At 33.3% G+C, this 27699-nt stretch overlaps 3 protein-coding genes across 9 annotated transcripts in view; 2 read left to right on the top strand and 1 right to left on the bottom strand.

Annotated features, from left to right (window-relative positions):
• The window catches only part of LOC106616094 (mucin-2), a 118449-nt gene that overhangs the window by 80612 nt on the left and 10138 nt on the right, over nucleotides 1–27699 (bottom strand). The gene's annotated exons all lie outside the window — the stretch shown is intronic.
• Ulp1 lies at nucleotides 171–5426 on the top strand. 3 transcript variants are annotated; one of them, XM_036366058.2, is made up of 9 exons: nucleotides 171–1090; nucleotides 1160–1650; nucleotides 1747–1844; nucleotides 1903–2025; nucleotides 2108–2545; nucleotides 2619–3204; nucleotides 3273–3416; nucleotides 3488–3689; nucleotides 3766–5426. In XM_036366058.2, the coding sequence occupies exons 1-9, from the start codon at nucleotides 491–493 to the stop codon at nucleotides 4384–4386; spliced, it is 3303 nt and encodes a 1100-aa protein (XP_036221951.1). In that variant the 5' UTR covers nucleotides 171–490; the 3' UTR covers nucleotides 4387–5426. The 3 variants fall into 3 exon arrangements, with proteins under 3 accessions (XP_036221951.1, XP_014088051.1, XP_014088052.1); XM_014232576.3 differs by having other exon boundaries at nucleotides 2616–3204; XM_014232577.3 differs by lacking the exon at nucleotides 1903–2025 and having other exon boundaries at nucleotides 2616–3204.
• Nucleotides 14933–27699, top strand: part of if (integrin subunit alpha inflated) — a 76192-nt gene continuing 63425 nt past the window's right edge. For 2 of the 5 annotated variants that reach the window (XM_036366044.2, XM_014232579.3), the window contains exon 1: nucleotides 14933–15022. The gene's annotated coding sequence lies outside the window, so the exon portion shown is untranslated. Of the gene's footprint in view, nucleotides 15143–15422; nucleotides 15518–27699 lie in introns of those variants that run through there. The other 3 variants (XM_036366041.2, XM_036366042.2, XM_036366043.2) reach the window with 3 other exon arrangements.

Here is a 27699-nt window from a genome sequence, read left to right as displayed (position 1 = left end):
ATAAATAATTATGAAAAAACCAAAGTTAAAAAAAAAATTAAATTGAAGTTTATAAATAAAATATTACAAATACGCAATTGGGAAACAATCAAACAAAATTTCCCCAAGTGGCAACAAACGCGAAACAAGCAGTACTGCCAATCGTAAAAAGCCGAATTCCATGTGTCACTTTTCACAATTTTTGCGAACAGCAGCGGCTTTTTTTCTCAAGCGTAAAGAGAAATTTTCGTATTGAAACGCAGAAAAATTCTATATTAATTAATCTAGTGTGCGCGCTACTAAAATAGAAAAAGTCTTCATATTGCATTTAATTACTTGTGAACAAATAATTTGTGTAGTCGTTTGAACGCTTATAATACTATGTATGCATCAATACTAAAAGCGTGAGCATCAAAACCGAGAAAAAATTTGTCTTGTCGGGGTGAACCTCTGTAAATGGCTAGAGAGATTCCGAGTTCCAATACGGCGCATTCCATTCGCGTTCACATTGATGATGTACATTGAACATACACCTTTGGAAGATAATCTGCAATTTTTCGTGAAGAATCACATTCCCGCCAGTGACGCCAACTCAATACTGGCGCATGTACGCGACGTTGACGAAACTACTGCTACACAACTGCAAACGCAGACGCAAAATAACGTTGCCTACTCCGGTTATACCGGACGCTTGAACGTGCTCAAAATTAGTGAAGCTCCAAGAAGCAAAGTTCCAAACATTGCAGAACAACACTATCAAAATATTTATTTAGCTAGAAATAAAGTGTCACCGCCAGGTGTCAGAAACCGTAACGCTGTTTCACCAAAACTTAACGGCATCGGTAAGACAGCATACGAAGAAGAGGAGGGGGAAGAGGATGAAAAATATGAATTAATTGACATTGTTGATGAACAAGAAGAAACAGTCGATACAAAAAAACTTAATAAACAACAAATAGCGGAATCTCAAGTGAGATGCACTGAAACAGAGCACACACCTGCGACAGATGAAATTATTATACAAATAGAAGACGAAGAAGATAATTACGAATACTGTGTACAGCCTGTAGCTAAACAGCGCAAATATAGTGAAACTAAACAACCAAATAAAGTAAATATATTTTTTGTGCATATGTAGCACAATATCAATTTTAAATATCAATTTTATTTATAATGACAGGTTTTTGGTCAACGCAGACAGGTGAATTGCGAACCATTGCAATCTCGTAAGCGACCTTTACGTCCAGTACCGGCAGCAATTCCCATAACAACTTGGCAACACGAGTTGGAATTACCGCCATTAGAACTCATACCACCGCAACCGCGCCGCCAACGAGTATTGAATGGTAATTTGCCACCAATACAACTACAGCGCAGTGAAAGCACCGAAAGTGTTACAAGTAGCTATCATTTGACTGAGGACGACGTTGAATACGCCGGACAAAATTACGCAAACGGTTATCGTACGCGAGTGCAAGCCGAAGAGGAGGCAGAGGAAATAATAGCAGAGATAGAAGAAGACTACGAGGAACACTACACGCGGCGGGAAGGTACACCGGGACAGCACAACAACTCACAGATGGGTATCGATATATTCAACAGACTACGCCGTTTGTTGAACTTAAACACCAATTCTACAGGCAACACACAAGAGGAGCAATCACGAAAAAGGTACACATGACATAATACTTTTGGAGTATGCACAATAAATAAATTCGAAACTGTCTTATTTATTTCTTTGATTTGAACTGTTTTCTTTTTTTTCAGATCTGGGAACTATTCAGCTGATGCCAATCCGCATCCAATAAAATATAAAAAAGTACACAATCGTTTTCCTAAAATTATCACCCACAGATTGGATGATGGTAAGTGTTAAGATTATTTCCTATCACGATTAATTCTTGAGTCTCCTGTCGTTTGCAGCCGATTTTGATGTGATTTCTACTTTTCCTCAACACGAGAAGCAAATGTTGTCATGCAAGTTGCCTAGTAGTGCTTCCAAAAATACGGTAGAGATGACACAACGCAAATCATTACACTCCATTGGTTAGTGAATCGTAATCGGCATGCAAAATCGCACGGGAGAGTTTTACTTTAAAAACAAAATATTATCAATTATCTCTTGCAGAAAAACCCAAGTATCGCAAATCTATGTTTACCGCGCCTACAGTTACACACCGGTTGATAAAGAATACGTCATACGCTGATGTGGAGTTTTCCGATGATGATGAACCGCAATTGATAAAAGGTTTTGGCATCGGTATAGCCAGTGGGTCGAACTCAAGCGATGTGCGCGCACGTAAAAAAGTACCACATACGTACAATGTGCCGATTCTGTGCGAAAGTGAGAGCGCTCGAACAGCGGTCTCAAAACCGCCTCCACCACTCATTGAGCCACGCACAGGTAGCATTCTAGCGACGTCACTAATGCCGGAGATCGATTTGACGAAGCGCAAAACCATGTCTTACTCGGATGTTTTGCGACATAACCTACAAATGCCCGGCAGTGGTGGGCACGTACTGGGTAGACGTTCCGCTAGTTCGGTCTCCTCTTCTGGCGCGACATGTAAGCGTTGTAAAATTTTAAATTTTACACATTTATATTTGATGAGTGAAATTTGTTTCATTTACTAAAGCAGCATCCAATGGTGGACTGAACATTTTGGGTAACATACGCTCCAATATGTGGTCGACCAATGCGCGTTCCATACTCACACAAGAAAAAGAAACCGAAGAGCACGTCAAGTATCAGCAACTATTAGAGCAGGTTGTGCCCTGTTTATATGGCGCTTCCGAGTCTGCAAATGTGCGTACATTAGCAAAGCCAGCCTTTAGATTCGATGGACCACAAAGACGACGCAGTACATTGCACGACAATAGTAACAACCAGAAGCCAATAACTAATCAGCGACAGTCGTTGACACTGCAAGATAGCTATACGCGCGCTTTGAAACGGCCACCACTCTCGTCTACCATTAATCTGGATGATGATGATGACGAAGATGAGGAGAACAATGGGGATGTCACCTTTGTAGGTGTGCAGCAACGACGTCCCGTGCGTAACGGTCTGTCAACAGTTATTATCGACGATGATGAGATCAGTGAAATAATTGATTTGGATGATGATGAGCAGCAAGTGGTGTCGGCATGCACAAAACTGAATGAACAAAATGCGAGTGGTACTACGGCGGGCACAAAGGATAAGAAAAAAAGTGCAATGCGGCTGTAAGTCAACTAACTGCATATGTGCATAGCAAATAAAGCAATAATTTTCAAATTTTCCTAATACATAGGCCCTACGTCGAACCGGTAAATACGTTGCAAGAACGTTTCAATACATCGCCGCATTTGAAAGCCAATTGGTTGGAGGCGCTGCATACAAAATGGACTGAAAAGAAAAAGAGCCGCCTGCAGGAGGTCAACGAAACCGTCAATGTGTAAGTGCTCTGCGCGCATATAGCTTTTAAATTCCTAACGTGTTTGTTCTTGTTTCTTGCTTTTCAATCAGTGTGGAGAAGCTAACGGCCGAACGGCGCGCAGCCGAGTTGGAAATGCATGAACGTCTACGCAAAATACAAATAGTCGATCCTGATTTGCTAGTGATCGATGACTTCCCAGAACCAGAGGTAGAGGAGGAACCTGAATTTATCGAATTAACGCCAGAACATCAAGCCCGCATAAAAGCGGCTGTTATAGGTTCACCCGATCAGGTATATAAATTTAAGTTACTTCAACGTAGCAATAACATTGAAAGTAATATTTTTATTTTTTAAAATTTTTCCATAGGTTCTGGTTTCTAAATTCAACTTGAACATTAGCCGTCGCGATATACACACTTTGATGGGCCAAAATTGGCTAAACGACGAGGTTATAAACTTTTACATGAACCTGCTCACCGAACGTGGTGAAATCAAACATGATTCGCACGGTTTACCCACGGTCTATGCTATGAATACATTCTTTGTGCCGCGCTTACTATCAGCCGGCCACGGTGGCGTGAAGCGTTGGACGCGTAAAGTGGATATATTCTCCAAAGATATAATACCGGTGCCGGTGCATGTCGGCGGTGTACACTGGTGTATGGCAATTATTCATCTGAAGAATCGCACTATTAAATACTACGACTCCATGGGCACACCAAATCCCAGCGTGTTAAAAGCACTCGAACAATATCTAAAGGATGAGTCGTTGGATAAGCGGAAGCAACCGTACGATACGAGCCAATTCGAAATTGAATCGGTGCGTGATGTGCCGCGTCAAATGAACGGCAGCGATTGTGGTGTATTCAGTTGCATGTTTGCCGAGTATATAACACGAAAGCGAGAGATAACCTTCTCGCAACAGCATATGCAATATTTCCGTCACAAAATGATATTGGAAATTGTCAATGGCGAATTGTTGCAGTAACGCGACATTAAACCCGATACGTCAAAGAAATATATCACCTGAGAATTAGTTAAACAACAACAACAACATAATGAGGTGCGTGTGTTGGTAGCACGTGAAGAGTGGCAAAAAGGCATAACAAATTTCCATAAAAAATATTTTAAAACTTCATGCTTGCAATTTGCAACGTACACATATGTCAAGGCAACTTGCAAGCAACAACAAATTCATGTCAGCTGTTGGCAACACCTAAATATGCAGTATATATAAAAAAGTTAGTTGAAGTGAACGCATTGGCGCATATACATAAATATATTTTCATTTGAGACAACAACAAACGCTAAAGAGCGCGTTCGACTACAAGAATAACAACAACACTACTAATTGCTACTATACATCAATTGCTGTCTTTTTTTGGGGTTTATTTATTTTCTTTCAGTTTAAACAAATATTCAATAATGCAGTTTACATTAAATTGAGAATTTCGCGCAATAATTGCACCTATTTACTCTACTATTAATGCTATTAGTATCTTAATTACAAAAAAAAAAAAAAAAGATTTTGCAAATACAGAATTCGATTTAAATATATAATGTAATGTTCAATTTAAGTTTCTGTGGTAAAATTTGTATTTTTAAATATTTGAATATGTTATTTATGTATTGCGTGTGCAATTTCTAATTTGCTATAAACTCAATCGTCATGTGTATTTCCTATAAAAACGTGTAAGTCTTCGGATACGTGGCAAAATTTCCACAGGAAACGCAAGAAGTGTGCGCGGAGAAAGCACAAACGCTTTTAATTTCTTATAAAATTTCATTATAAAGCAGAAAGCAAACAGCGCTTGGGTTCTATAAAAACAAAAACAACAAAAAAAAGCAGAGTAGTTATAATTTCAAATGGCAAGCAACCTACTACATAATTATTAATTTATCTGTCTAATATAAGCCGTCTACAGTTATAAGGTAGCATTTCTGAATTACTTACATGCATACGTATAGTTTTAAAGAATAATTTGTATGTCACTGATTTAAAAAATAAATACTATAGAAAAAAAGTAACATTTTGTTGATTTGTTTGCAATCGTTTTTGCGTAAATAATCGATATTAATCGTGCTTCTCTACTTGCAACGACATCTGCTGTTTCGTTTACAAAATGTTTACGCTGCAATTTGTTCTATTAAAGCAATTGAAGCAGAGAACTTAAAACAATTGTTTTAAGTTCTCTGGCTATGCATATTCGCAAGTTTGACACAACGTGTTCGGCTACAGCATGTTTGATAGTACAGTGTGAACTCGATAACATGCCTATTGCATGTTTACTAAATACTGTTGTTGTTGTCGTAGCGACAGAAAACACTCCCCAAACAAGAAATAACGTTTCCATACAAGTACTTGAATTTGATCGTTCAGTTTGTATGGCAGCTACATATATACTATATTCGGAGATAGTAGCCGTTGCCTTGGACAATAGTCCTTGCGGGTTCGGACCATTGGGAGAAAGGTGTTAGATGAATTGGGTTTGTTTTGCATGCAAAGAGATGGTTAGTATCATGCGGAGCCTCATTGCACGCAGGACATATGTTTGGAATGTCAGGGATTATTATCAAAACGTCATAACAGATGGCATGAGTTTTTAAAATGACGAGTAGAGGTAGTAGATGTCACAAAATAGCTGCTTTTCATCAAAACAAAAAACAAAAGTTATCACTGAGACACCTAATCCTCCAGATTTACATTTTTTATTTTCAAATTTTAATAATCGTGCCTATTGAAGCCTAAACAACCAATAAATACTGTGAAAAAACTATGGTCATTCCTTATAAAAAAAATCTGTCAGCTTAATATTTGTTAGGTTCTCAAGAAAAACAACTCTGAAGGTCTATAAAACCTGTTGAATTCCGAATTTCGTTGGGTAGAGTGTAACAATTGGCAAAAACACCAGCAATTCTGTCCGTATAGCAAAGAAATTTTTCGGGCAACGACAGCGGAACGCTATATATCGGAAAACACTGTTCAAAAACAGGGTATTATTTAATACAATTTTGAGAAAATCAGTTCTATAGAACTGTTGCGTTGGGTGAATTTTCGACTCAAATCACTATACGTCATATTATACGAAAACTTTATGGACTTTAGCGTTGTGTAAAGTAAACTTCCAGAAATCTAATGAATGAAGTCCATCTATTGACTAGAGTGCATCGAGAGAAAATTCGGAAACTCAACACCTCAAACAACAAAAATATGTGAGAGGAGAAAAGAGGCTGTATGAACTAGGCAAGAAGTTACAGAAGAGCGTTAAGAAGAATTTAATAAATTATAATTTAAAGCTTTAATTATAACAAGTAAGGAAGGGCTAAGTTCGGATGTAACCGAACATTTTATACTCTCGCAAAGTCTACTCGTTGAGATTTCTTTGTGGATTGACTGATATTTTCGGTAGAAGGTCAACTATAGGCACTGGGGTCCACATATTTAGTACTTAGGGGTTTGAACAGTTTTGGTTCGATTTAGACAATTTTTGGCCGCAAGGTGGCATACTTTAAACGTATTATTCACGCAAAGTTTTACGCCGATATAATCATTGTTGCTTGATTTGCATAGTGGAAAGTGAAAGAATCAAGTGGTATTTAAAATGGTGTCATATGGAAAATAGGCGTGGTTGTAATCCGATTTCGCCCATTTTCGCACTATGACATAGAAACATGAAAAGAACGTTACGCACCGAATTTGGTTGAAATCGGTTAAGCAGATCTCAAGATATGGGTTTTCACCTAAAAGTGGGCTGTGCCACGCCCACTGTCTAATTTTGAACGCGGTTCCTATAAAGTCATCTTATACCATCTTAGAGATAAAATTTAATGTCTCTGGCGTGTTTAGTGCTTGATTTATCGCGCTTTTAGTAGTTTTTAACAGTACCGTTATATGGGGAGTGGGCGGAGTTGCCACCCGATTTCAACTATTTTCACACCGTCAATGTAAGTGCTAAAAACATTTGCTTCCAGTGAATTTTGTTATTATAGCATTAGCGGTTTAGGAGATATGCACATTAAACCTATTAGAGGCGGGACCACGCCCACTTTTTAAAAAAAAATTTTAACTGCAGATGCCCCTCCCTAATGTGATCCTGTGTACCAAATAACAGTCTTGTATCTTATTGCGGAGCTTAGTTATGGCAAGTTATTTGTTTTTGATTAATGGCGTTTTGTGGGCGTGGCAGTGGTCCGATTACGCCCATCTGCAATACCAACCGTCTCACGGTACCATGAAACATGTCTACCAAGTTTCATAAAGATATCTCAATTTTTACTCAAGTTAGAGCTTGCACGGACGGACGGACGGACAGACGGACGGACGGACAGACAGTCACCCGGATTTCAACTCGTCTCTTCATCCTGATCATTTATATATATATAACCCTATATCTAACTCGATTAATTTTAGGTGATACAAACAACCGTTAGGTGAACAAAACTATTATACTCTGTAGCAACAGGTTGCGAGAGTATAAAAATATTTATCAAGTTTGATTCAAAATATTTTGTAAAATAAAACTTACCCCAATATTTAACTTGGCATTGAGGACTGAAAGAAAACAAGTTAAAATGAAATTAGTAATAAATAAACATGAAAAATACAGCAAGTAATATATAAAAAACATATTAAATAATAAGATATAGAGGACTAAGTTGAATTCGTTTATGACTAATCTAGTGATAGAACGCCAGCATTGAGTCCCTTCTGTTCAAGACTTGAGAAATGTTAGGACTAGTGAAGTTAGAATAACGATAGATAGGCCCTTTCTGAAATTTATATATCTCCACATTTTCTGCCCCAATTTTGAACGATGCGGTAGCATAGATTTGAACTCTCAGTAGTTGCTAATTGAAATCAGAGAAAGTTGAAAATTTTTCATTGTGATATACTACTCGCTTTCTAAGCCTTCAGAAAATAAAAGTCCAACTGGTTAAAATACCGCTGAACAGTTCTTGTAACAGTAGAGCTATATTTCATAAATTTTAATTTGCCGCGATCGAATATTGGTCGAGTAGTCCATCTCTTCTCCGGATAGGAATATATAATATTAGAAACCCAAATGGAGATTATTTAACAAATCGTATCGTTTTTGTGGTAGAGAGCCAATATAGTTAGAATGCTTTGTAGATAGGTCTAACCTTCTAAAAAGAAATTTAACACTTCTTAGACAATTGTTCACTAGAGATCTAGCATTTTGTGTTACACAAGTTGTGAAATTTTGGAACAAAAATTAATGAAAAGCTCCATGAGTTAATAAAAAGCTTTTTTTTTATGAAAACATCCTGCTGCTACGAACAAAGAACTTGATGTGTTATCCCGGCTCTACGCTAAGCGAAGTAAACATTCAAAGGTGTTTTACTAAATTTCGTACAGGCCATAGACCGCCTACCTGGTATGGAAATGAACAAAAGGAAAAACGTTAACTTCGGTTACACCGAAGCTTGATCGGAGATTGTACCGTTGCCATGGATAATAATCTATGCCAAATTTCATAAGATATCTCGTCAAATAAAAAAAAAAATCATACAGAGAAGTGATTTTGAGCGATCAGTTTGTATGGCAGCTAACTGCTATATGCTTGATCTACTTAGTTTTATGACTTTGCGTGAATGAAGGTTGTATTAGTGCTTCAATTCAACATCACATTGGTGTTACACACACGTGGGCGGTAAAATTGGGTAAAGTTGTTGAACCTCTTTAGTCCTTTTTTAACAAACTTGAGGTCCTGTGTTTTAAATTCCCTTACCATCTGTTTTGCATGTGATTATACAGTCCGTTCTTGAATAAATGCTTTTACCTACTCTAGGTTTTCAGCTTCCCTTGAAGATGCGGTGTTTGATTTAGCTCGGTTGAACCTGTCTCATCAAGCTTCCACCCTCATTTTAAAAAACTTCAGTGGATGAAACTTACTTTCTAGACCATATGTTCCTAAAAGGCGATTGATTTGAGCAATCGTAAGCAAATGCCCGTTGTGGCTGGCTGAATGATTCAAAACATTGGCTGGTGTTGAGCTTTCAAACAAAAATATGAGTGTGTTTTTTCTAAATTTTATTTGTATAATTTCCGTACCTGCTTCCTACATCAAAAAACGAATGAAATGCATATTGCTACGCAAACAAGTTCTACTCTAAATATAAAATTTGTTACTTTGGTTATATGCTGCAGTGTTTTTGCTGTCATATACTATATACACACATAGTACAATACATATGTTAATATATACATATGTATATAGAAATGTATTGGAGAATTTATGCTTAGAAGCTTGTTAATTGCGAAAAGACAACACTGAGCAAATGCCTGACTAATGACGGCATCATCGACTGCCTTCGCAGTATTGCTCGTACATTTGGCGGTAAATCTTGCGAAACAAGAGTCAAAAGCGTTAAGAGACAACGGCGCTTGTTTATTTTGTATACTACTACTCGTATAATATATATATATTTATATATATAAATGTAAGTATGTATGTACAATATGCATATATGTATGTTAGTTTTGGAACAGAATGTATTACCTTATGAATATTTATGTAGATATATACATACATACATACAGACACACATATACATATACATATATACACTTGCTGACAAGCGTGTGTGTCTTACTGCTCGCCTTGATTTACTTAAACAAAATATAAAAAGCGTCTTTATGACCGACTAAACGAAAGTAAAATTCACAATACACACATACACACACACATACAAATGTACATACCATATATTCATAGAGGGAAGTTAATTTGTATGTATTTGTTCATCAAAATTTTGATCAATCTTTGCGCTCTAAAAATTGTAGGCGGATGAGTGAACGCTCCTACACATGAACTACAACTAGAATATAATATTTCCATTGATATTTTTTCTAAAGTATATGTGTATGCATGTATATTATACCCTGAACAAGGTATATTAAGTTTGCTACACATTTTGTAACACCCAGAAGGAAACGTTGGAGACCCTGAAAAAGGATATGCGTATATAAATGATCAACATTAAGAGCTAAGTCGATTTGGCTATATCCATCTAGCTGTCCGTCGTTCTGTTTGTATATAAGCGAACTAGTCTCTCAGTTTATGAGTTATCGATCTGATATTTTGCATACGTCTTTTCTTTTTCAAGCAGCTACTCCTTTGTCTGAACTGTCGATATCGGATCACTATAGTATGTAGCTGCCATACAAACTGATCGATCAATCAAGGAAAACTTTTTTTATTTGACAATAGATCATTGCTCAAGGCTGCAGTACAATCTCTGAACAAATTGTTCAGATCGGACCACTATAGCATATACATAGCTGCCATACAAACTGAGCGAACAAAATAAAACTCTAGCAGAGACATTTTTTTTATTTGTGAAGGGTATTATAGCTTCGGTGCAACCGAAGTCTACGTTTTTTCCATAATCCGATATTTACTTGCAATTTTGCTGTTTGTAAGCCTTTAACTGTGTGCATTTGTGAGTGTTTGCTCTAGTTTAAAAAAGCTCCATTGATCGACGGCAGAGAACAACTAACGCGGTTTGATTGTTCTCTCTCCGTTAATATTAAAGATATATCTTTGATCTCGAATACATACAATACATACTCGTACTTACAAACATACATATACTAACAAGTATTAGCGTCTTTATTTTGCTCAACATTAATCGGCGACGAGATCACTCATATGCTTGAGAATTGTTTTTGTTTTGGTTTTTTGCTCAGCGCTCTTATGCTCAACCACTTAAATCGCCATCGTCTCGCTGATCACAGAGCTGATCAATTTATAATGAATGAATAAATGAAACGAGCGGTGTCTTGCAGATTGCAGTGGGATGTATGCACTTACATGTACATATGTATATATGGGTGTTTGTTTGTAATTATCTGTTGTACTATATGTGTATTAAATGAGCTCAGCATCATCATGTCTGTGGTCTTTTGGAAGCGTTTGCTTGATTGTAAGGTGAGTGGCGGAATATTCGCCTCGTAGAACTTATAGACAATTGCAATACATACATACATACACTCTTAAGTATGTTGTTGTTGATCGTGTTGTTGCGCTTCGAATTCGCGTTTTATTGCTGCTTGCCACATCGAAGTGTAATTGTGCCCATATGGTCTTGCAACATCTGCACAGAATTAAGTTTTTACACATATTTATAATACAAATACATATGTACATACGAATTTGTGAATAGGTTGTGCGACGAAGCAGTGATTTCGCAAATAATTTTAAAGAGCTAATGTTTTTGTTAAAATTACGGTTTGTGTGGTTAATAGACGTCCATTATTGTTATATTAAGTCTAGTAGCATAATTGGCATGATCCGATTAAGGTCAAATATGCAGTGTTTTACTTTATAACGTTTAACAGTTGCTATAAGGTAACTTCATAATACCACTCTCATAGAAACCCTCGTCATTATTGTTAAATTCTCTTTAGGCGAATTTTTTACCAGGGAAATCATTCGTCAGTCACGAACAGGTCCGGACTATAATATGGATGCAAAAGAGCCCACAAATCGATGTGTGTGGCCGGGCGTTGTTTTGATGGAACACAATTCTTCTCCTATTGGTCAAACCTGGAAGCTTCTTGGCGGTTGCTCTCTTCAGTCGGTTCAATTGTTGCCAGTACAGGTCCAGTTTAGCCGTAAGGAAGGAACTAATAAGAGATAATTTCCTGTCAATCCCACCCTTTATTTACCGATATCCCGAACCTCGAGTATACTTGACCAAACGCACACGTAATTATATATGTGTATGTATAAATATATTAAAGCATCACTTTTTCCGGAGAAGCTTGAAAATGTTCAATAATTTAATTTTTATTACACAATTTCCAAACATTGTTGCAGATGTTCTACATCGAAAGCTACTTCCCACCAGGATAGTAGGGCGATTTACGTACGCTCTTGAAGGTTTGGACTCCATAAGTATCTTGCTATGAACCTGCGAGAAATATGTGGACAGACCAGAGTTGCTGGAGAAAAATAGCAAGGACCGTTTTCATGGTTGTTTCGAAGATCAATGGTTGAATTGTTGACGTTATATTACAGGAGCCCGGACTAATTTAGCATTAAAACTTAGAAAGTTATTTACCTAGTATTCGATGGAATCGCGCAATTTCTTTATACATATATCTCAATGAGTGATGATTTTGCCAACTGTGGATGTTGTCCAAAAAGGTGAATAGTATTATATCAGCACTTTTTTGTTCTTTAGAACAAGGTTGAAGCACTTTATCTCTCCCACTCAGGTTGATCATCTAGTATTAAAATTATGTGCTTAGCATTTGTGAGACTAACCTTTTGTGCAAAAACAAAGGTCAACATTTCTTTTGAAAAAATCAGAAGTCACTACCATTAGTATTCTATATCGAAATTAAGAAGAAATTACTGAGGAGTATTAGTCAAAAAAGTTTAATTACGTAAGTTGATTTCTAACAACCGATACAAGAGTTTGTAAATATAATAAAAAAAGAGCACTTGATATTATAAAATTTCTTTATTTTAGAATATTCGACATCGCTATTTTTGAACATTACAATTCGATTCTAATTGAAACAGGAAGTGACGAATGATATTTGCTGTTAAAAGTGATGATGACAGTTCACCGAAAGAACTTATTCAAAGGACTTCCAGGTATTAAGTTTCCTAAAAAGGGAGATATAAGTCGTACAAAAATTATGGTTTGTCGGAAAGGACGAGTTAAGTAAGCTGAGTTCACATAATCCCACGCAGAGGTATATAGTTTCTAAGTCATTCCATACAGTATATGTAACGCTAAGTTCTATTGTCGAGGTTATTTATATTTTTCGTTTTAGTGCCCATTTGGTATGGGATCTTAAGACCACTGAGTACCGAAACCGTAAGTGGGTGTAGGATGGTAGTATAGAGTATTAAAAATAAATACATTTGATCAGTTATACTGAGTTTATCAAGTAGTTTTTACACCTTACATTCACAATAGGTGCACACTCTTCTTTGACCTAATGGCTTATTTAATGAGCAAATTACATTGTATGCGATATTTTAAAAAGTATTAGTAGAAATTTTTGATTTCTTGAAAAAGATTGCTTCAACTTTATGAAACTCCAACCGAAAGCGACATTCCATTTTTTAATGCACCAAATATCTTGAAAAGAATATGTGGCCCCGTCGAATTCGACAGATTCAGTACAAATATATATTTGGAATTAAATTTTCTCTCAAGAGAAATACTTTGGATGAATTAGTGCAACAATAATGACATAACTTCAGTGTCTCTTAGCTTCTTCTTCTAACTTCTTCTCTCTTAGATCTCTTAGATTAGAGGAATTTCGTCTAGAAATATCGTGGCTACATTCTTTATTTGTGTGCTATTATTACCCAACTAATCTTTCAGAAGTATTATTTTAACGAACCCCTTATTATTTGTTATCAACTTATAATAAAGGGCGCATTCATGCCAATAAAAATATTTTATTTCTTTATAAATGGTTTTGCGCAAAAGGTTATAGTAGCAAAAGCTTCCCGTTTGTGGATAAATTATTCATAATTTGTTCTCTCGTAAAATAAGTAAATATTTATTTACGTCTTACGATTTTCATACAGCCAACACGTTTTTGAAGTTTTTAACTACAAAGAATTAATATTTCTTTTTTCATAAGTCGATTATATTAAATATACAGAGCGTATCAATTTCCAATAGGAGTTTTGAGGTGGGCATGTACATATGTAAGTAATAAACTTAGATCAGGATGAATAATAAGTATCATAATACTTTGTGCTAATGTTTGTAAATACTATTAAGTCAATCGAGAATGTTATCTGGAAGGTAATAGGGATCCGAAAGAGGCCTATAGGAGTACTTTCAATATGTCTAATTGATCGAATAGATGGGACTACTAAAGTATAAATGAAAATTCCGCCAGTCTGTCTGTATATACTCGAACTAGTCTCTCAGTTTTTGAGATATCGATCTGAAATTTTGCTCAGCGGCCTTTTCTTCATATAACTGCCATACAAACTGAACAATCGGAATCAAGTTTTTGTAAGAAATCGGTGCACCCAAAGTTAACATTTTTTCTTGTTTGTTCGGCATTTGCATAATATTTAAAAAATTAGATCGGTTCTTATGCTCTAATTGGAAGGACAAACTGTTATGGAATTTTTAGGTGATCTCTATAAATGCTTTTATGTATTTATAACACGCATTATGCCCATAAGCGTCAACAATCACCGCCAATCGTCATCAATAAAGAACAATAACAACATTATAAATTTCCCACCAACGCTAGCCAAGAAGTCAGCAACCACCAAATACTAGTGGCTAGCTGCAGTCAGCGCACATGCTTTAGTAAGGGACAAAGTGAGCAACTTCTGCCAGCGGCATTAGCGACGCCGGCAGCAGCAACCCAAGCAACCATCATAGAGGTAATCGCTGCGCCGCAGAGTGTCCAATTCGTGTGCGCATATGTGTGCGCGTGTGTGAGACAAGTCAGCGGCTACGTTAACGTCAATCTAAGCGTAAACAGCAAACGATAGCTGTTGATTCCAAGTTTGTGCACGGAGAATATTTAGTTGGTGTTGAAGTCTCATGGTGTTCGGTCGATTCAGTAAAGCTGAGCAAGAAACGTACGAAAGCGCGCACATTCAGTTAGTTACCATACTTTTCGAATAATATCTTTATTAGACAAAAATTGTCTTGTGTGAAATTCTGTAGATGAGCGAAGATTTTATTTAAAAAAAAATATATAAATTAAAACTACGAAAATGGTACTTATGTGATATAAAAATATATATAATATATACAAGTACATATACATATATAAACTTTTTTTTACAAAAATACTTATATTTATGTAAATATAAATCAATGGTACACGCGTACGCTGCCAAAGGTAGAATATCTGTTTGGAACGAGGCCGTTTTCGAAAATATTTGAAAATATCACTGTGCAGTGCTGGAGCATTTCGTGTAGTGTCGATTCGAAAATTTATTTTTAAACCGTAATTTTTTCGCTTTTAATGTGTTACATGCTGCACATATGTAGATATGTTTGTGTTGCGGCACAGATGTGTAAATAATGTGTATAAAACACCGTTAAATGCAGTGCTTTAGCCCAAAATAAATGTGTTGGAATAAAAAAATGTAAAAAAGAATAAAAAACAAAAATAATACCAAAAATAAAACAAAGAAAATCATATGAAGGGTCGTATATATTATACAATAAATATATGTATAATCAAAATATATACAGCACTAAAAAATGACAAATATCACAATTTTTAAAAATAGCAATGAGCATACTGCTGAAATACAATAAAAGTTGAGAAAATTCAGTGCAAATAAAAGTGTAAAAATCTGTATTAAATACAAAAAATATTTATTTAATTTTTGTTTCTTTCAAAATTTTACTCAAAAGTGCAAATAATTTAGCCAATCGAGCACGTCTGACCTCATCTCGCCTTTTAGGTGTCAGCGCTAGATCGGTGATGTTCGGCAAACTACACACAAACCAACCCAATATACCGTAGTATATTTCGTTGAGATCTCTCGCAACATATACATATGTTTATACACACGTACATATACAGTATATAGCTTTAGCTCTATCTGTACGATCGGCTGCTATCTGTTTTTCGCCTTCAGCTAGCGCGTCGCTGACTAATTCTCATTTGCCTACGTACGGATGCGTCTATTTTTAGCGGCTTGTTTAAATTGTTTTTGTGTAAGGCGAAAAGATTGACTTCGAAATCAACCAAAATTTTTTGTTTTTGAAATCGTGCTGCTTGTTTCCTTGGCGTAGCATATGCGTGTGTATTTGTATTTGAAAACGCCGATTCAACATCAGGAAAGTGTTTTTTTATTTTCTGTGTGTTTTCAATGAATTTTGGCAAGAAAAGCGTTTATATAATATTTTTGACTCATTTATTGTAGTTAGATACAATCCTATATACAATACATTGTATATATATGTTTTTTTTTAGAGAAAAGTCGCACGAAATCGAAGTGTTTTTTGAATTTTTTATTAAAAGTTGATAATGCTAGAAAATAAAAAATATTGAAATTGCTTTTAAAAAAACTACTTTTATTAGAATAGAAAAATACTAAGAATATTCGTTCCTTCAGTTTTTTTTTCAATTTTGGAAAAATTTCTTTTCGTTTTTCTCAGACTCAAAATATATTTTGGAAAATTAAGAATCAAATACTTCAGAAAGAACTAAAACTTACTTTAATATTTTCTGAGACATATTCGTCTCTATTGCAATTTTTTGTCGTTTTAGAAAACTTCATTTGCAAAAATTTTGTGGATTTTTATATTTTTTTAAAAAGTTAATTCTTAAATCTTAACTTCTTTGTCATATTATTTTTGCTTCAAAATAAAAGGGAAATATTGTAAAAAAACATGAATTTTCATTGCAAAATCATCAACTAAACCTGAGTGAACTTAACTTTCTTGTAAGTCTATCATGGATAATTTATCGCATTATTGCTTTACATGGAGTCATATCCGTTGTGGGTCTATGTGGGTTGCTGCCGTTCACTGTTTACCATAGTTACAGTGGGCAAAAACCACTTTTACCACATATTTCGAAAAATAAACATTCTATATCAGAGCTCAGTAAACGCAGGTTGACGATATAGAGATAAACTTTTCAAAATGTTTTTTTTACGTGTGTGCAAAATGATTTCTGTGTAAAAAGTGTAGCAAATGCTGGCGAAAAGAATTAGAATAATAAATATATATATATTAACAAATACTGAAAAAATTTTATTATTTAATTTAACAAATCTGATTTAAAATCAACTGAACTTTTTTCGTATTTTTTTCAACAAGATTTTTTTATAGCGAAATGAAAAAATAAATATTTAATAATAATATTACATTTCATATAAATAATGAAGCTCAAATAACAATACAAAAAATTTATATGAAATAATAATAAATAAAAATAACAATATATGTGGAATAGTGAAAACATAAAATATTATTAATTAAAAATTAAAAATTTTTAAACCAATCACTAAAAACCTTTTTTCAAATAATATACATTTTTTTTTAATTTTGTAATTCATTGAGAAAAATATATGTATATTTGAATAACATTTTATTTAGGGTTTTAAATTTGAGTAAATATTTTATACTTTCAATATAAAAAAGGCATAATGAAAATTTTAACAATGAATACAAAATAATATTAAAACAATAAAAATAAAGATATGTGCGGATGGTGGCAAAAATCATTTTTAAATGAAAATTTGATTAATTAATATACTTTAAAAAAATTTACTGATCATATGCTAGTCCAAAAAATTAAAGAAATATAATATAAAATTTTTAAAATTTTCCAATTAGTTTTTTTTACCAGGGCTGCAAACCACTACAAAAATCGATGCGGTTCAGTGGGTCGAAACACTCAGAAAATACTTATACCGGACCACAAGCATCGATTTATGAGTATCTCTCAACCGCGGTTTGGTTCGGCAAATGGTTCAGTTTTTTATACTACACGTATTGATATGAAAAAACCAAAACTGAATAAATTTTCCACACCTAGTATGGAAGATACCACTAGTTATTATAATATACATATACAAAGTTTTCCAATAAGAGCGTTATGATTTCTTTAAAAAAAAAGCACACTAATTGTTAAGAAAATTCAAATGTTTTTTATTTAATATGAAGTAAAATCTATACAATTATGTTCTGAATATAACATCATTCCAATGGCCTCCACGACTTCTTTTGCAAGAACGAATTCGATGTTGACTTCTAAAGCTTAAAGAGAGTCTGATTTATTGACTAATAACTTCAAATAACCAATTTCTATGAAATAATTCAGTTGTTGAATGTGTTGTGTGGAACCAGATGTCGCCAAGATCAACATCTTCCAATTGTGGCCATTAGAAGTTGGTTATCATCGATCTATACTGCTCTCCATTGACAGTAACGGTGTCTCTAGCTTCATTTCGAAAGAAGTACGGACCAAAATCACACCAAATTGTCAATTTAGGTGAATGTAATGATTGTTCATGAATAATTTGTGGATTTTCTTCGCACCAGAATCGACAGTTTTGTTTATTTACCGCACCACTCTCCATAACCTTAACGACCATAAAATGGCAAAAGCACAAGAAAAGTAGCAATTGGAGAACGATTATTTTGATAATAAAATTTAATACTATTTAAACGTTGTTCTTGCGTATATCCTTCCACGATGAAATTGTAAACATTAATGAATGAAAAAAAAATTGAAGCCGCCTAACCGACACTTAGAAATCATATCATGCATATTGGAAAGCCCGATACATATGTACCATGACAAATACTGTCAGAGAAGTGCTTCTGAAATTTCTTCTTCGATTTGTCTCGCCAAATTAGCTGTATGTTTCTTTTTCAAATTGCACTGTATTCACTCACTTGTACAATATAATATTTTTGGTCAAAATAAAATCTTTTGTGTACTGGATTCTCACTCATTTCAAAAATATTTATAAAATAATCCCTTTAAAAGTATGTCAACCTTCTGAGAACACAGACGCGATCATTTGAAATTACAATGAAAAATGACATACCATGGTGTTGCATTCAGCAAATTTTTGGCAGCATATTATAAGCTTTGTAAGCACATCGTGCATTATTTAACTCAAAAATGCTTGTTGGGTATTTTCATTGTGAACGAACCGAACTATTTTTTTTTAATTCGTTACCGGTTCGGTTCGCATTTTAAAATAAAAGCGGTTTGGTTCTTAGTCGGTTCAAGGCCAGTAAAAGAGGTTCGGTTCAAAACAAATAAAATTGTTTTATTCACGGTTTTAAATATGAATAACGATCATCTACTTTCAATAAACGATTCACAATGGAAATAATAACAAAAACAAAATAATTAATTTTTTTTATTCTCAAATTAGTTTTTTTTCTATTTCAGTTTACGGAAAAAATTAATAATTTTGGAAAAAACTGAATTTTACGTTTGAAAAACTATCTTCTACTTTTAATAGTTAATAAAGAAAATAAAAACAAACAAATAATTATAAACATAACAATATGTGGTTAATGGTGTCAAAAAACCTTATTAATTAAAAATCTTAACAATTAAAATATATTTCAAAATTTTAATTCGCAAATTTAAGTCCAAGTCTTAAATGAGAAATATTTTGAAATTATTTAAAATAGTTTAATTTACCATTCAGTTTTTTTTTTCATTTGAGTTAATTGAAAAAATAAAAAATGTTGATAAAATTTTATAAATATCGTCTATATTGAATATAAATCATAATGATGCTAATTTAAAAATTAATAGTTATTACAAAATTTAATGGCCAAGTCAAATTTAAAAAAGATTTCATTTTGGATTAAAATAATAAATATTTTCCACTTCAGTATACATATACTATAAGTCATAATGAAAATAATACTAAAAAAAAATGATAATAAAGCAATAAAAAAAATATAAAACGAAAAAAAATTTAGAAATGTGTTTATAATCAAACAAAGTTTTCAATGTAAATAGTGTTATAAATAAAAAAATTCTTCTTATATTTTTATGTCATCAAATTCGAATTCAATTGAATTTAACGGTTTTGCGCTGATCGCGTGCGATCATAAATTCAATAAAAACTGATAATAAGGCAGCCACGTATAAACATACATACATACATACATTTACATATAGTGCCAAGTCTATATGCAATGAATTGCATGTTTGTGCATAAAACGATTGCACGCCTGCAAAAATTTCTATGAACATACATACATACAAACAATCATATGTACATACATATATACATTTGTATAAGAACTCTTAAAAGTTCTTATGATTTCATTTATTTGTACATATATATGTATGTATATGCATATGCACATACAATTTTTTATAAATGTACATATGTATGTATGCTGGCGAGCGCAGGCGAGTTCACTTGTGAGTGTGTGTTGCGCGCCTTCATGCCCAGCATATTAATTTATTTCATATTTAGTTTTTGACTTTATTACTGTTTGTGTATAAATTAATGAATGTTTCGTGTGTGCTTTTGTATTTGTTGCTTTAAAGTAGGCGCTTTGTTGGCCATATGGTGTGTGCCTATGCCCGCCAGCCAGTCAGTTAGCTAGCCTGCAAATACGCTTCTAAGTGACTACCTTGCCACACATACACACATACAAATGCCTGTAAGCATATTTTTGTTGTATAGCACGTACGTTCTCTACAGTGCGGCTTCTTGCAGATCAGTGCACACACACACACATTCCTATGTGTAAATAATCTATTTTTTATTATTTCTAAATTGTTCAATTTAGTTGTTTTTCTTTTTATGATTAGTTCTTCGTCCAGCGTTCGCTGAATTGAATAATTAAACTTAAATTACCAATGAAAATATTTCCGTGTATTTCATGTGGCAATCGATCGGCGCGCGCATGTGTTGGTGTATGTGTATATGTTTGTGGGTATTTTGGTCACTCGTGGAGTGTTTGGTGTGGTGAAAGTGCACACGCAATAAAAATGGTGCAATTCTCGTAATGTGGAAATTGCAATTGCTAAATAAATTGTGTTTGTGTTTTTTAATAAGTTTTTGATTCAATGCAGACGTGTGCTGGCAAATGGGTCATATGCAGACGTTTCTAGGACATAACTAATGTTGCGATACTCATTAAAATCTATAGGAATTTATGAAGAAAGCAAAAGTCATTAGAAAATGTGGTATAAAATTACAAAAATTTATAAAAAGAGAAATATTTTAATTATTTCTATTTTAAGATATAAAAATTCATAGCATAAAAATTAACAAAATATTGAACATAAATAAAAAAAAATTTTAAATTAAATAATTTTACTAAAAAATATTTTTTAATGTTTTTTTTTTTAATATTTGTAATTACATTTTTTTATATTATATGTTTTTTATATTTTTTATAAGTAGTTGGAAAAATTAATTCATAGAAAGTATTAAAAAAATCACTTTTTTTCATGATATGATTTAATTAAATACAATTATTAAATAAGAATGAAAAAATATTTACAAAATTACAAATAAAATTAGAATTTTAAAGAACTGCTTTTTCTTTTTAGAAAAAATTTTTGTAATTACATTTGTTTATATCACATATATTCTTTCTTAAAAATAATTGAAAAAAAAACGAATTATTATATAATTTTTATTTTGAGATATTATTTCATTAAAAGAAAATTGTATTTATAAGAATTATAAAAAGTATTAAAACGGAAATAAACAATTGTAGTTAATTTTTTTATAAAATTTACTTTTTTTCACAATTCAAAAGATTGAACTGAAAGGATAAAACTATTAAAATAACAATTATTCAAAAAAATTAAATTAAGCAAAAATTTAAGAATTAAATGAGAATTATAAAAGTAAACAAAAATTTAAAAAAAAAATTATTTTGTTTTGGAATATTTGGAAATATTAAATTTTTTTAAATTAAAATTAATTAATTGTTATTTTTTTTTTTGATTTAATATGTTTTAAATTATTTTTTTTTTTATATCAAAAGATAAAATAAAAATAAAGTCGTTAACTCTCATATAAAATGTTCTTAAAACAATTACTCGATTCTCATTTCGTTTCTCATTACGTAATTTTATTATAGTAGATCACCTTCCTCTCAACAATAATTAATAACATACAGCTTCAGCGTTGTCAAGTGCATGACACATGTGGGCAAACTCCTACAAACAGTGCAAGTAAATAAATAAATATATGTATTTACAATTGCACTACACTATTTCCACAACTCTTTGACGTTTATGTAAGAACAAACATATACACACACACACACACGCACATATGATTTTGTATCTGCAACTGCTTCGGTTTGAGAATTTATTTTCATTCACAACACTCAATTGAAGGTCGTATTCCGCCTTTTTTAACCAAATAAACAAATCCAACACCTACGCGTGACACTTAGCAAACATGCAAACACACACACGCACACTCATACACAAGTACTATTTTAGTTGGAGGAGCATGTTCATAAATAAAGCGATCGCTGCAAACGCACTGCTTGTTTATACACACGCACACACATACGTACACATTTCCATTGACTTTGTGGCCCGTAAGCAAACATTTGTACCAACCCATATGCACACACATATGTATATATATCTATGGAAATATCTCTGTGCGATATTGCTTGAGTGCAATTGTAGAAGCATTAACGCATATGCAAATGCTCGCTTATGTAACTGGCTAAGCGTATGCATAATTGAAATGCCTCAACACCTTCGCACCTTCGCGTTGATTGCAATCAATTGCCATACGAAGGAAGGGCAAGCATAATCTCGCATTGAACTCGATTCTAATGCAAAATATTAGACGATGTAACTACCCTCTTGGAAATGGTATACTCATATGCTATATAGACATACTTGTATATAAAAATGCTTAGAACTCACACCCTAGTCAATACTTTACTCCTTGACTCATATAGTAACGATTTTGGTTGAGTTCACTACGCCTGTCGTTGCCTCTTTTCGTCAACTCTCGACTTAATCTCCAATCAGCATTAACCAACCGATCGCACTCTGCATAATGCTGCAAACCACCTTTGATAAGCTCGTCATTGTCATAAATGAATAGCTTTGCCGATAATCCATTGTTCCTCTGACTTTTCTATGGCCGGGTAATTGAATGGAAATTCAACCGTTTTTGTTGTGGTATCGTCTTTATCATCCCCTATAAATATTTCAAGCAACCTCTATTCAGTATAGCCAATAAGTTTTACGTTAATATCTGAAGTATGCACTGAACATCAGTTGCCATATCTCATTTTAGTTTTCGGTGTGATTCATCGTCTTCGAAATATTCGAGTGACCTTCGTTCATTTTTGCTGTTTGCGAGCTTTTTATGTTCCCTTTATATTTCGCTAAGTACGTCTTCCTTCCCTTATAGCTCGCTCGATCGGTTGTTTTTTGTCAAGCTCACTGAACTCACAGAATTTTCTTTGCACCGCTACGAAGAGACATATGCCGAGTAATAGTCAAGCTTTATTTTGATTGTTAGGATACTTTTTACCTCGTCATTATGTTGCCCTCAATAGCATAGTTTTTCGAGTCCACGTTGGGTTCTCGGGTGGTGCGTACACCTAAAACGCTGGAAAAATACTTTTACTCTATTACAACAATATATATTAAATTCTGGGTTTTTTAATCAGGTAACAGCCAAATAACTTTGTGTATATTTTATGGTTTATGGAAGTTGGTGCAGCTCTTAACTGCATAGTCAAGGAGGTTAAATTAAATGACAGTGGAATCATAAGTTTCTCACTTTCACACCCTCACTTTAGAGCAATTAAGCACGGTTTTGCTATCGCATTTATGAATTCAATACATGCTGTATATTTTTGAATGGTATCGAGGAATTATTGTACAATTTAACATTACTGTGTCAATATAAAATTATCTCATGTTTTCACGTGAAATTTATTTTCATTTGTTTCAAACGCAATTGTCTCCGAAACTAGTAGATGGATGACAGAGAATAAAACGCTAACAATAATTATGACGATCACAATGCTGAAAACACAATTAACATTTTTTACCTCAGGCAATATAACTGGTATCGATGCAAAATACCGGTTTTTACAAATTCTAGGTATGCAAAATTCTAGAAAGGCATATACTAAGATTTGCTAGCCATTCATTCATTCTTGCTTAACTTTATAAAAAATTGTCGATTAATTATAAACACATTATTGCTTTTAACTCATCTTGAAAATATTCTGACAGATTTATGACAGCAAACCTTTAATATATGGATGCGGAAATGTAATCTTCAATATAGGTAAAAAATAAAAGTTAAATGTGTTTCCTCTGGATTATAACTTGAGTAAGAGAAACTAGAAAACTTTTCGAATTTGGAAAGAAATATGAGTTTAAATTTGTATCTGAACAATACTTTACTTTGGAAACTTACTACACAAATTGATTATTATAAATATCCCTCAGGTCTGATTTTTAAATTAAAAATTAATTTAATTTTTCCAATAATAGAGATAGTGAAACCAAAATGAGCATTTATATCTGTATAATTTTGAAATCGACTATATTGAAAAATATTTCATAAAGAATGGAAAAATTTAGATTTAATTGCATGGATAAAGGTGATTAAACTAACTAACTCTTAATAAAAAGAATTTTACGGTATAATTTTATTTCTGACCTTTTTAGACTTCAATATATTCTAGTAGATTTTCATAAATTTTCGAAAAGGGCCAGTATAGAAAATATACATGAGGTAGACTCCATTAATTCACGGGAGGGTGGTGAAAAATAACTAAATTATGGTTAAAGATCACTGATCGTGCCGTTGTATTTGAGAACTGATGTGCGAAATAATTTGACCCATGTCTTGAATACCCTTTAATGGTTATTCTATATTTTCCACTGATGCATAAGGCATCAAATGAAACAATATCCTGACAATATATTCAAACACGTTTCTTTTAATACAATCCATTATTCATTCAATAAAATTTTGAGTTGTGGGGTTCCAGAGTATTTTTGACAATTTTCCTTGATTTCACTCTTAAGTTTTGAGGAAAAATTTGGTTTGAAATAGCTCTCAAGCACGTTTGCGAATATTTCTCATTTTGAAAAAGTGTCTTCTCTTGTAATTTTCTGAAGATACACGTGAAGCATATCTTATCTTTTTATTTATTAGATGGAAAGAAGGGCACCAAGCAAATATTTAGGCAGTAAAATTTTTGTAGAATTTACCAGAAAAGCATAAGCAATTAGTAACAGCAAGTTGGTGATGTACATATGTATAAGTATATTATATATATATTTATGTATATATGTAAATCTACAGTATATACTTAAAGTCTGTTGAGCAATCATGCTCATTTGCTTGTCTCTTATATAGTTTGTACAATCTGTAACTTCGTAGTAGAACGTTATGTTGACCTTCCTTTAAGAGCATTTTGCTTTTGCTCAATTTTCTTTATTTTACTGTTGTCTCAGTTAAGAAAAAGGTTAAAAAAATATGCAAAATATAATAAAATGAGTTAATGTTTTTCTCAGTTGAATAGTTGGCAACTATTTGTGTGCCAATAATCACAGTCGCAAACGTTCGTATCGCTAGCAGCAGCAGTAGCAACAACAGCAACAGCAACAAAGTGAACTACTCAACCTCCACCTCAATGAGCAATGAACGTAACACATGACAACTCGGCGAGTTTCGCGTGTGGCAGGGAGATCTCGTTGAAGTTATTGGTTTCATATTGCCATTTAAATACCCTAACATACATATATATATAGATATTTATATATGTGTATGTATTTATGTATGCAAGTGTAATATGTAGCGGCTGTAGGGCGGCAAACTGGCTTTTATCTTTTTTAGCTAGAAGAATTTTAAAAGTTTTACACAAATTTGTTGAAAGTATATTTTCGATATTTTTGGTTCAAGACTAATTGCCAACACCCAAAATGAGCGAAAATGAAAGTTCAATGCATTTGTGTGGAAAGAAAACATTTCTGGGGTCAATAGTGCATACATATTTATAAAATATGTTTGTATGAAACGCTTGGATACCATTTTGCGAAATTTTGACCGTGGGAGTGGGGTGAGTAGGTGAAAATTAAAGCTTTCTAATGCAAGGAATATACGTAAAAATATACGGAAACTTGAATACAGTGGCTTAAAAAATATTTTTTGTATGAAAGTGAAGCGTTTTCAGAAGAAAGTATTATATAGTAAAATTATACCATTTACATATATTTAGCTAAAGAGTGTCAACATTTCTCAAAGTTATTTTGGGAAAAATATTTTTGCCGACTACAACAGATGAGTTTTAAAAGTTTCTGTTTTATCGGCTGTATCAAAGCTATAATATCCTTCACATGTGCATTTCTTATAGCAAAAATATAATAAACGATCTTTATCTTGATTTTGATCAGTCAGTTTGAATGGCAGCTATTTGCTAAAGTGGTCCGATAAAGGCGGTTCCGATGAATGAATAGCTTCTTTGAGAGAAAAGTGATGTATACAAAATTTCAGATCGGTATCTCAAACACTGGGGGACTAATTTGCTAATATACGAGCAGGCAGACGGTCGAATATGGCTAAATCGACTCAGCTGGTCACCTGATCATTTGTATATACATTTTATAGGGTATATATAAACGTCTTCGACGTTTCCTTAATAATAATCAATCCTAATATGGATGGATTGGTGGCTACCCTGTTCGTAAAAAATTTCATTTAATATTTAAAGTTAGTATTTAAAAACGTTTCGTGCTATTTCTGAATGAGTTTTAGGAAGTTAAACATTTATTTTAAAATTATATGGCAACACGAGCAAAATATTTAACATACATTTTTCATACATTTTTTCATTTTGAAATAAATATTCGTTTAAAATTATTAAACTTTTAAGAATGCTGAATTTATTAGTACTAATATTTAAACCTTTTTCGAAACTACAGAAACTATAGGATGGTTTCAAATAAAATGGTTGCTATCTGCTTTTTAACTCCTTGACTCCTAAATCCTGACGTTTTTGTGCTTTTATAGCACTAAAATCATATAATAATATCCACAGTCAAATGCCTGAAATTAGCAGCTTTTTAGACCTCCCAAAAAACTCTCCCTAACCTACAAAAAAGTTTCAATACCAACAAAACTTTGTACTATTTTTCCTCGGCGAGTATGCACTTGTGCGCCAAGCTAAATTAGGCAGCCAATTCCTTAGCACAATTCCCACTTTGTTCACACCACACATTTAGCACCTCATTTTCATCGCCTTACTGACTACCAATTAGGCGGCCCCCAATGCACCTTTCGCGCACCAACTACTCAACTGCGCGCTTTATTTCTTAATTTCATGCATTTCGGTGTATCTGCTTTCGAATTATCAGTTTGGAGATTCGAACTTCGTAGGTGCATGTAATTAGTGACATTGTGCCACTTGTGGCAACAAGTGAGCCTCCAAAAGCGCCGAGTGAAATTCAAGACAATGCGAGCGAAGGTCTGTGAGTATAGGTGAATATGTGTGGAATTGAGGTGTTTTTATGGGCAAATGCTGAAATGTATACATATGCTTAGGTATCTATATATGTGTTTGTATGCCATATAAAAATAAAGTGGTAAATGGCACTTGAAACCCCACTTCAGCTCAATTAGTAGCTATAGCTTAAAGAAAAAAGAAATTTATATTTAAGCAGCAGCAAGCTGATATATTTGTATGGTTTTATGAATATATTTGTATGTAAATATGTACGAATACTTGTAGTTATCACTGTACGCCACAAAAGTAGCCAAAAAGGCGCTCAAGACAAATGTGCAAAATTTTATTTTATTGA

The sequence above is a fragment of the Bactrocera oleae genome, chromosome 5 (genome assembly GCF_042242935.1).
Source record: "Bactrocera oleae isolate idBacOlea1 chromosome 5, idBacOlea1, whole genome shotgun sequence".
Lineage (NCBI taxonomy): Eukaryota > Metazoa > Arthropoda > Insecta > Diptera > Tephritidae > Bactrocera > Bactrocera oleae.
This window is presented reverse-complemented; position numbering and strand designations above follow the sequence as displayed.